This window comes from Pieris rapae, chromosome 8 (assembly GCF_905147795.1).
Source record: "Pieris rapae chromosome 8, ilPieRapa1.1, whole genome shotgun sequence".
Classification (NCBI taxonomy): Eukaryota; Metazoa; Arthropoda; class Insecta; order Lepidoptera; family Pieridae; genus Pieris; species Pieris rapae.
In genome coordinates, this window is record NC_059516.1 from 7,110,451 (window position 1) to 7,122,296 (window position 11,846).

Here is an 11,846-nt window from a genome sequence, read left to right on the forward strand (position 1 = left end):
AAACAACTGAAATATGACTTGACAAACTTAGTTACAAAATATATTATTTTTCTATTTATTTATTTTTGAATTAAAAACTAACTAAATTAAACAAATAATAACGCACGGTCTTTGCGTGCGTGCGTGTGAGTGCGTGCATGTGTGTTTGTGTGTGTGTGTGTTTGTGTGTTTGTGTGTGTGTGTGTGTGTGCGTGCGTGTGTGTGTGTGTGTGTGTGTGTTTATCTGATTCTCGTCAAAATTAATTCTGTTTCTTCATATGTGATAGTTTTCAACCACCCAGTTACGGTATTCTTACAATTATATAATAACATCGGATATATATTTAATTTCTGATTCAGTTTATTATAGATGTAGGCAGCCTGTGTAGTATATTGACGTTGAGCAGAAACTGTGTGCACGCGTGGGGCGTATGCTACAATATCTTTACGTCTCTTCTTTAGTTTACCTGGACTAAATGGTAGTGTTTTGTGCATACGTAGGGTGATATGCAAAATGTATAATTTTCTAACGCTCAATAAGCCACTATTTCTGTAAAGGTCATCGGTAGAGTATCTATATGGTTTGTAGTTCATTACTTTAATAAGGGCCCTTTGAGATCTCTCTAAATCTAAAAACTTAGTTTTAGTTGCTCCTCCCCATACGGGAATGCAGTATATTATAATAGATTGAGCCAGGGCTAGATAAACTTTATTAAGCAATGACGCGGGCATGACGTAGCGTAAGTTTTTAAATATCCAAATAAGTTTTCTAACCCGGGCCATAATTGTTTCGATGTGTAAGTGCCATGATAACCTTTGGTCCACTGTAACTCCAAGATATTTGGTAGAGTTGACACGTTCTATGGTCTGACAGCTACAATTCTGGGCAATCGGATCACCACACCTATGAATCCTAACTCCAAAGTCGTAACCCGGCTGAGATCTTTGATTCGCAGTAAAACATATAAAATTTGTTTTATTAACATTAAGTGAAAGTAAGTTGGTATTAAGCCAGCCAGCTACTTCAGCCAGACCTAGTTCAGCTGCGGATTTCACAGCCATCCAAGTCGCTCCCGTGTACACAATCGCGGTATCATCCGCGTATGAGTAGATCCGTCCGCCATTGCTCCGAATATTACAAAGGTCATTTATATATATCAGGAACAATGTCGGGCCAAGCACGCTTCCCTGCGGGACGCCATATTCCACGGTTTCTTCTTCACTTATCAAATTATTAATTTTAACTTGTTGTTTTCGACCTTGTAGATAACTTCTAAAAAGGGAGAGAGCTGTATCACGAATTCCTATGGCTTCCAGCCTGCGCAGAAGAATGGGAACGGAAACGGTATCAAATGCCTTTTTAAGGTCCAAGAATATTGTTACGCATTTAATACCTCTGTCTACATTATCAATTATGTCATTAGTAAGTGCAGTCACGGCATCTTGTGTAGACAGGCCCTTCCTAAATCCGTACTGTGTGTTGGATAAAATTTTGAATTTATTTAAGTAATTGACCAGTCTATTGTTCAGTAACTTTTCTAATATTTTAGAGATACATGGCAGTACGGATATAGGACGGTAGTTATTGACGTCGTTCAGGTCCCCACTCTTATGCACAGGCGTGATCAACGATCTCTTAAATACGGCTGGAAATATTCCTGTTTTGAAGCAGGAATTAGCCAGCTGGCTAATGAGCGGGACAATAAAGTCTCTGGACATTTTCAAAAACTTTGTGGGTATACCATCCCAACCAGGTGCGCTCCCAGAATCGAGACCCATGAGTATAGCATCCACCTCACGAGGACTAGTCTCAAGAAGAACAAACGAAGACACCCGAGAACAAATGTCTGTAGTTGTTGGGTTACCGAAGTTAAGTAAAATGTCCTCAGCTAAAGTTGACCCTATTTTAACAAAGAATTGGTTGATACGGTTTAGTGAGTCAAGCGGATTCGGAGTAATATTCAGTAGACATGTATTTGAGGATTTGGGGGTTTTAAATTGAGTTACTTCATTAATTTTTATCCAAAGCTGTTTAGGATTTTTAACTGAGTTAGCTATTTGAGTTTTATGAAATTGTCGTTTAAGTTTTTTAATTAAGTTTGAACAGAAGTTACGAAAGCGTCTAAATGTTATTTTTAAGATTACGTTAAAAGGATTTTTCTTTAGTTTAAGTTGCATTTTATTGCGAAGTTTAATACAGCGTAGGGCTCCTAGTGATATCCAAGGTTTAAGAATTCGCTTGCTATTAGAGATTGTCTTAGTTTTAGTGTTACAAAGTAATATGGTTTTTATTTCATGGATAAATTTATTAGCCAAGGTCTCCGGATCATTGTAAATATTGAAAAATGACATGTCTGAGTTAAATAAGTCTTTACACGCGTTTTCAAAGTCAATAGAAGTTGAATACCTATGGCAGTTTCTAGTTACAGTTTTTTGTGCTAGGTTTAATACTACCATGGCATGGTCCGTGATAGTTGTAGTCAAGACAGCCACAAAAGCAGAGCTCTTAAGTTTATCGAATTTCAGAAAAACATGGTCGAGGCAGTTCGACTCTCTAGTAGGTAGACAGTGCCCGGGAAGCAGCCCATGTTCTGCCAGCATGTTTAAATAATTTAATCTATTGTGACGCTGTTGTAAGGATTCAGACTCTCTACCTATTAGGTTGATGTTTATATCCCCAGTTATTATAATATTTTTAGGTGTAGTAATAGTATCGAGATAACTATTTAGGGAAGTTATGAAATTATCTGCACAGGCGTGTGATGGGGAACGATATATACCTATAATAACGTATTCGGCGATAATTAGCTGTATAGCCGAGGCGTGCGAGAGTGAAACTTCTGTTACCCGACAGAGATGGTTGTTTTTTATGTATGCTACAACGCCATCATTTTGATTGAGCTGATTTGTAGTATGATATGAAGAGTAATTACGGAGGAGTGGTAAGCGTTTACTATTATTTAGTCTGCACTCTGTAAGGATCATTACATCCACATCATGATTCATTTGCTGTAAATTTACCTGAAGGTCGTCAAAATTACTGTAAATACTTCTAATATTTTGTGTCAAGACAGTGAAATTATTTTGCTCAACGTAGTTACTAAATTCTTCGATGTCAATTATTTTTGAGTTACTAATTTCTGTATTATCTAGTTCCCATAAGGTGTTTAAATGATTATCCATATTCAGTTACGCGTGCAGAATGGCGTAGCTTGCCCTTTACTCTATTGAATAATTGCATGTAAGTACCGTTGCAGGATAACGATGTTTTGAGAGTACATATAGTGCTATTGAGACAGTTAAACTTATTGTGTAAGAGTGTGTATGATTTTGTGTATGTGTGTTTAAGTGTGTATGTATGTCCGTAAAAAAAGGGATTTTACACTGAATAATACTTTTAGATACCGTAGATTACAACTTTTTGAACTACTGTTACTTGGTTTATCAAAACAATGTAGGTTAATTATAAATGCTAAAACTTTAAGTATGAATAGACTAATAATTATTTTCTTAATACTACATGCACAAAAAATAAGCGATAAGAATAGTAAGAAATAAAAAGAAGTTTCACAGTATAGTCACGTTTCCTGTAGCAAAAGGTGTACCTGGGCTTCGCTGCTAATGAGGATAACCCGAGAATTTTCATCTTTCTTGACGAAGACTCGGCCATGTTTAGTCCAGCAGAATTTGTACTCTTTTGATTTTGTAAGGTCTCGGGCCAGGAAAAATAGTCGGGCTCCTTTTGATGTTAACTGTTCCGATATAAAGACAGGGGTTTCTTCATTTTTGGTAAATCCGAGATGTTTAGCCTGTATCTTTGTTTTATTTTTAATATTGTAGCTCTTGACTTTCAGAAGTAAATCCATTTTAAGAATCGATGAGGCTAGTTCGACAATTATGGGGGTGTTATTTACCCCAGACTTTCTACTCTGGATTCTGTAAATATCTTTTATGTCTTGCTGGCTCATATTAAAATTTACAGATTTTGAGAGACACAATACCATATTAATTAAGTCGTCTCTATTTTCGTTTCCGTTCTTTGGCACATTTTTAATTTCAATACATGTCTTCCGAGTTGTCCTTTGCAGATCCTCTATTTTATCTTCTAGGATATTAATATACTCCCTATCTTTCTTAGTCTGTACCTCTAGTGATTCTATCTTCTTCTGAAACTCTTCTTGTTGAGCAAACAAACGCGTGATTGATGTTTCTATGTTACTGTTAGTTAATTGCATTTCCTTGAGATTGTTATTAATTTCTCTAAGTTCTTGTTGCTGAGTCTTCGTAAATGACGCGAACAATTCTTTCATGTATAATTTAAATTGAGAAAAATCCGAAGGTTCAGCGGGTGAAGTATGCATTTCCTGTTCTCTTTCTACTCTGCACCTTTTATTGACCCTACTATTTCGCATGGAATTAAAATTCGGTGGTGTACTTTCAATACCTGCTTCATTTATGTTACTGTCAGATAACGACTTATTTAACTGTGTTGCGGACATTGTACCAGGGAATAATGCACAGCAAAGTAACCACTAATGCGTATCTTACAACGGGCCAATTAGTCACAAGGTAATTAGCGAAAGGGGTGTCGCTAATTAGGTAATTATCCAGTGGCGCTTGTGAAAGGTGGAGCTTAGCGGTGAGTGGTCGCCTTCAAGGTCACGTATGACCAATAGTTAATAATTAGGTGTGTTACCCGTACTTCTTGTTCGCTGCGCAGGCGCTGGTTTGTTGTCGCCGATCTCAGGTACCAGGGTGGCAGGATCGTTTCTCTGTCTACGTAGTCTTCACACGTTGGGTATCTTCACACGCCGGTTACCTCTTGTGATTTTATGCGCTCCTATTTTCTTCTTTGAATTTAGTGTTACCAAATTTATTATTTAATATTTAAATAAACTTTTACAAGGGGTCCACTACACGTCTACACCTATCGGCGGTCCGGGGGAAGAGGAAAAAAAAGAGCTTCATGATATAATACATATTGTTCAAAGTGGAGTGGAGTTAGTATGTAACTTGCGGCGTGATATGAGGGTTTATGCGTGTAAGATGATGCTTGTTTAGAACTCTCAGATATGATAAATCAGTTTACAGCAAACAGCTCACTTGGGGTGCGAATGTTAAACAATCTAATATCAGACGACAATGTTGCGTGATCATTGTTTACTGAGATTTTTTTGTGTTTAAGATTGGTAAACTTTTTGATGATTTATTAGAACAACTCTTGAGGTCAAGAAATATATAATAGATAATCACTAAATATAAATACAAGAGCAAAGATATACGTTAAAATATAAAGTTAAAGTTAGAAATAAAGATTCGTTTTACAGTTGGCCACCAATATTGTGCTTTTATTTTATTATATTAGGACGACCCATCACAATAAACATTTAAAATAATAATTTTAGTTACGTAATAAAAATCTATGAAAACATGAGCCGTGTCAACCTAATGGATGGGTGAAAGGTCTAAAATCCAAAAATGGACTTGAAAGCTTAGACCGCTGCTTATTTGCTTGCACATAACGAGACTAAAGAAATCTGTTGACTTCTTCAATACAAAGAGTCCTTTCGAGAGTTGTGCTGCGACATTGTAGGGTACTCGATGGTACGCCTTCATAAGTTCTCCTGGCATTCTCACATTATAACACATATTCTGTAGCATATTTTCATATTGTCCTCATTTTAACATCTGTGATGTTTGAGTAAATATATATAACTTTTAAAACATACATGGTAAATTCCCATTTGTGTAAGAAAGCGTTTAGTTGATTTCATAGTTATCCTAGGCAAAAAGTTGTGGAAGAAAAGTAACTTACAATGAGCCAACCTACGGTAGCTTCAACACCTTACCATTCATCGACAACAATTCAACTTGATTTTTAACCCGATTAAAAACCTGCTGACTAACCCAGCCCACACACAGCACCTGAATGGGATTACCAGGTAAGTGTCTCTAATTGCTGTTAAAATCGCCGCCGACTGTTGGAACAAAGACGGCGCCTTAAAGGCCGAGTGATTTATTGATTGTCTATTGTGTATTTAGACGGATTATTCTTTGTTTGATGCGGCTTCCGTTTGATATGGTTTATAAATTAAGGTCTTAGAAATTGGAGGTAATGGTACTATATTTAATAAAGAATCCTTATTTAATGAAAAACACTTTTTTGGGATTGAAGCCATGTATTATTATAAACTTATAATAATTTTACGTAATTATTTTTGGCGTTTTATTAAATTGGTAGTAACTGTTAAGGTAGAATAATGTAGTGGAAAAATAAATAAATAATTAAAAAAAATTACCGACGTTTCGCGTTTTACAGCGTGCGTGGTCACTGTGACTGAAGACAAAGGGTAAAATAATACATACATATAAATATGAGTATAAAGGGTTAAAAAAAGTGTTTTCTTTAAATGTGTAAAAATTATGTTAATAAATCACAATTGTATAAAGAATCCTTATATTTGAAAAGACTGTTTTCACATAATAAATGAATCACATAAATGGCCCATCCATTTATCCATCCGTTGGTAATACTAATAAATCTATCTAATCTAAACTAAATCAATGTTTTTGTTATTGTTTATCTTATGTGGTAATCTGTCGCCTTTCAGCAAAGCATTCACAAAAGAGTAGTTAAGTGTAAAGAGTGAAAATCGACTGATTTAGTTTTTAGTGGAAGTCTTTTACGCTACTATAAATTTAAATACAAGTTTTCAACAGATTTTGCAAAATTATTACATTATTTACATGACTCTTTGTTTTGGGTGCACTGTCTATAGATGATTACGATTGATGGAAGGCACTCGCAATATCGAATTTGTACAAAAATTGTATTGATATATTCTGTGTTTACATCCTTTATGTGAATTTTATTTTTATAATAAGTTTCTAATAATATCCATATCATTCTTAGCTTCTTGTTAAAATACTAAAATTAAAAAAATTACATGTACCTACTTCCTTTGCTTTTCTTATTCAGTATACTTAAAACAAAATTCAGAACACAGAATTTTAACAGCCCAGAATACAAATAAATCTTAATACAAATATTACCAGTTTTAAACATCATAATTTCAATAAAAGCTAGCGCTGTATTGATTTATGTGTGGGGGATGATGAAGGCGAAAGTGTTACCGTAAATCATACCGCTGTATTGACAGCCAATGAATACAGTGATTATACAAAGTATTTGAGGCTTTTCCTATGAATACAGTGATTATACAAAGTATTTGAGGCTTTTCCTATGAATACAGTGATTATACAAAGTATTTGAGGCTTTTCCTATGAATACAGTGATTATACAAAGTATTTGAGGCTTTTCCTATGACGAATTTAAGGTTTGTGATTTCATTATTACCAGTTTCATTAACGACTAGTTGAAATTCTAATTAGACATATATGACAAGTTTTTGATAAGAATAATATATTATTTGTTTTATAACTTATGGTAATAAGATTGTACATTGATACAATATATTTTACATATTTAATTAGGAATTAGGTTGTGCATATATTTACTAAGCCATATGCTTTCCTACTCACAAATTATATAAATATATTATAAATAGGTTTCTCGGGGATAAGTCATCAAGGCTATTTTCATAATATAGCTATTTAATAGTATATAATTATAATAACACAAATATGATGAATATACATATATGATCATTAGTCGTCACGTCAAAAATTACGGATAGGTAAAGCGAACATAGGTTTTTAATACAAACGACAGTGGTTTTCTGACGTAACATTTTGTGAGATTTTGTATTATTTTGTAAAATAAAGAAAAATAGGGAAAGTACTAGAATCATAACTATTAAATCGATTTCTCTTCACCCGCCACAGAAACGTAAGAAATCTACATCTAAACCATGTAATTGTGGACATATGATTGGAATACATCCGCCCTACGACGTCGACCTAACCTCAAATTTACGGTCATTTTTCACATAAATCAAAGAGCGGCCGCTTGAAGATTTATTACTCTATAAGGAAGAACTACCTGCTTTATTAGATTTGTTCTATGCAAAAACAGATTTGCGAAAATGAAAGTGTAAACATGCCTTTTGTTGAATTATTTTCGGTTTCACTGTCCATCGTTCTTTTGTACTTTGGTCTATAAGATGCAGGAGATTCTCAAGTGTATTTTTTATATGTTAGCTACATGTATTGTCATATTGAATAAGCGAGGAAAGCACTAGTAGTGTTTCTTTATATTGAAAAGCTTGATATTTTTGAAAACTTGGTATTTAGAAAATTGAAAAGATGCGTATAAACTATTGGTGTTTAAGTTACAACAATATTCTTTTATAAGCCAGACACAGTACATAATAAAATACTACATTGGTATTGAATGCTGCACACTGAGTTCTGTGCCTCAAAACTTGTCTATATATGTATATAACAGTAGGTTACACTAAGGAAGGAAAAGAATTGCCTTACAAAATGTAGAAAACCTATACAAAATATCATTATTGAATTTAATTTGCATCAGTTTTTTTACATTCAAAACTATTTCAATAATACTCAGATTACCGTACTAGCTAGCAGCGTCGAATGCATGTTCTTATTCTTAAGTTTAAGTCACATTAACTTGAAAACAAACAATTCGTTCCACTTCTTGTATTTCCAAAAGAAACTGATTAAAACTCGTATCACACGTCAGTCAAGTACAAATTGAGGCTTGCAAAAATACATTGTATTAAAGAATCGGAATGATCGATTGTGTCAGGGCGTTCGTTTTAATTTCGATTCCCGAGTGCCGGAGGCGTGGTCGCGAGAACGATTTGTTTCATGTCCCTAGATACCTTTGATATAAATCCCGCTTTTAAGACGTACGTGTATTTTCTTCGAGAGATTCTTTACAAGCGTTTTTGTTTTGAAATAATTGAAAACGGCGTAAAGGCCAGTATAGCATTCACCAGAAGGAAATTGAATGTGCAAGTATTACAGTCTCTTATCCTGGTGAAATTTGGTGTTTCTAAGCTGGATAACTTAATATAGAGGATGAGATAAATACCTTTTTGAAGCAAGGTTTGTGTTGTGTAGAATTGTTCAATGTTTAAATCGAGCTCTAAAATTTCTTGTAGGTTAAGAACAATATTAATAATTTTAAATCTTAATTATGTGAACAATGCAATCTATAACAAGTTCAAGCCAAGCATAAAAGGTAATGCTTTGACAATATAAGACAAGTTATGTATTGCTATAATATTAAAATGTATATTTTGTACAATTTGTAATCCCGTCCAAGAATGACACTTATTTTTTAAAGAAAAGAGGGCAAACCGGTAGGACAGAGGCATAAGGCGCAGTTGCTCAACTTATACCGTCAACTATCGCGAGTGTCCTTCTCTAAATACCAGAGGGCTTGCGAGTGCGTTACCAGCCTTTTAAGAATGAATGAACTTTTCGTAAAGTCGAAATTCTTCAAAAATACTTCGATGGGCAGTTCCGCATAGTGGTGGTGCGCGGCGAAAACTGGCTTAAATGAACGAACGACGGAGAACGAAGTGGTACGGATGGAATATCGTCTTCTTACTCGATGACCGATGATGAAACTGAGCTACAGATATCAACCGTATTCTGAGACACAGACCGAAATAAGTCGTAAACGTACATACTTCTAGGTTATGTGTGTATCGTTAAGCTACGTCAGCAATTATTAAGTTTAAAATAAATACGTATTTTAAGAAATCAGTCAAAAGTTAGCGAATCCAATATCCGTACACAAAGCGCTGCATAGAAGCGGGCGTGCATCGCTCGATACTGACAATGATTGATGATCGGTAGCGGTTCACGGCCTGCGCCAAACTATATCTCTCAGACGTTCGCTATTTTTTGTTTAAAATCGATTTTATTAATTATTGTTTGTTCGATTAATGTAGTAAATTAATAGTGGATTACTTATATCAACAGTGAAGTTGTGTCGATGTGAAATAATTACTTAAATTAATGTATGGGACATTAAATGCTTATTTTATTTTTGTTACACGTTACATTATGTAGTATATTTTGTACTGAGAGCTTTTCTAACAAGAATTTATTGGACGTATTGGTAGTATTAGTATTGAAAACATAGGTAAAATCATTAGCATGCTTATGTATGTGTTGATTAAAAAAGTGTTAATATAAGTTACGCATAATACGCAAGGTGAGTGCCCCCCAGCGCGCGCAGCGGGAGATTGCTTCTGTTGGACAAGCGCTCATTGCATCAACATTTATTCTTCATATATTTATTGCATTACAGGCGTATTTTAGAAGAGTTTTTACTTAATTACAAAAGGGCATAATATCGTGGATTTATAATAGTACTGGAGACAATATATTATAAGATAAAAGATAAAAGAACAGCATTGCTTTTTAGATATTAAAATTATATAAGCTAAGTATTTTTTCCCTTATTTGGACAAATAGTTTGCGTACATGGTTTCAGTACGTAAAATAAGTTAAAGTATAAAAATCACCCTATTAATATTATTGTACTAATTTGATCGCAAAAATGACGTATGAGTACCAGGTGAGGTCGTGTTCTCACGACGTATGGTGATGGATCATCATGTCGGGTTTTGTTACGTTTTATCCCAGAGACAAATTTGGGGTCAATTGTTTTGTGTGATCAGTAAAAACTTTTTTATTGGCGTTCTTCTCTTTGTCAGTTACCGTTATAAAATGACCATATAAAAAAATTGTTAATCTGAATATTATGATTATTTATAACGACACAAACATATTAATTTTTTTGAGACTACTATACTCATCGGATTCAAGAAGCTTCAATATGTAAGGTTCTATTTAAGTGTTATAAACATTACCTTTATACAATACACAGTCAACCGATATGTAAAAATTATATTCTAAAATGTTCTCACTTATAATTTGTGTTTATAGTGCATGTCGAATTCGTTCCGTTACACGGCGAATGGCGGCGACCTACCACTAGACGACGCGATCCCACAAACTTAAAACGGTTAGCAACAAGAGATGTCGTCAGCAATTCAATATATTTTAGAGTAATTTGACGTTCATTAAAGAAGTTCTGGGACCGTGAACCAGAACACAATGGTTCAATGGTCATTTGTAACCGTTGAAAGGCATAATGATAATCATTTGTAGTCAGTTACGAAACTATTTGCTTTCTTTACAAAAATTGTTATTGCTTACATTAATTCACCACTCACCTTGTTGACTGTTTTTTCTGGTAGTTTTTTTCTCCTTCATCCAGGGATACTCGGGTACGTTGAGACCACCACCAGGGGACGGCAAGTCCGGACCGTATCCAGGAGGCGTGTGCTGCGGACTTAGTTCTCCGCCACCCAGTTGTGGAAGAGCTGTCATGAACTCAGCCATCGACGGTTGGCTGTTAATGAAGCCAGTTTCGGTTTCCAGCATGGGGTGGGGTGCTCCTGCAGCCGTAACGGCCGCGAGCCAGAAGCCGTTTCCCCCATGCTCCATGCGATGGTCCTGCGCAGGCCCCATCGGTGGCGTGTTCCTTGCCTTTACTGCAAATTCTTCGTCCATCTCATCGCGCACCCCCATGCCAACTCTCGTAGGCTTTGCCCTCACAGGGAAGTCTTCGCATTTTATCTTGCGCACTAGAGGGTTACTGTCGAGTGGCAGTGCGGCTGAGTTGCAAATCTCTTGCATAGCTGTCTTTTACGTCATTCATGTGTCGGCTTCGCGGTGATCGCTAGCATTTTTCGTATTTAACGGCGTGTGCTTCATGGCATACAGTTTCAATGGACCAACGTGGTAGCAACATCTCTGAAACAGATATTTAGTTCATTAGTTATTTAATCTAGACATAGGTTTAACAAAATAGGGGATTTTAAACGTAAGACATATACATTATTATAACAATTTTGGTT

At 35.1% G+C, this 11,846-nt stretch overlaps 1 protein-coding gene across 1 annotated transcript in view; it reads right to left on the reverse strand.

Annotated features, from left to right (window-relative positions):
• Window positions 1-11,646, reverse strand: part of LOC110992183 (homeotic protein proboscipedia) — a 38,449-nt gene extending 26,803 nt beyond the window's left edge. Inside the window, exon 1 of the mRNA XM_045629243.1 lies at window positions 11,160-11,646. Coding sequence (XP_045485199.1) covers window positions 11,160-11,625 — 466 coding nt within the window. The 5' untranslated portion in view covers window positions 11,626-11,646. The remainder of the gene's footprint in view (window positions 1-11,159) is intronic.
• Window positions 11,647-11,846: the final 200 nt, after the last annotated feature.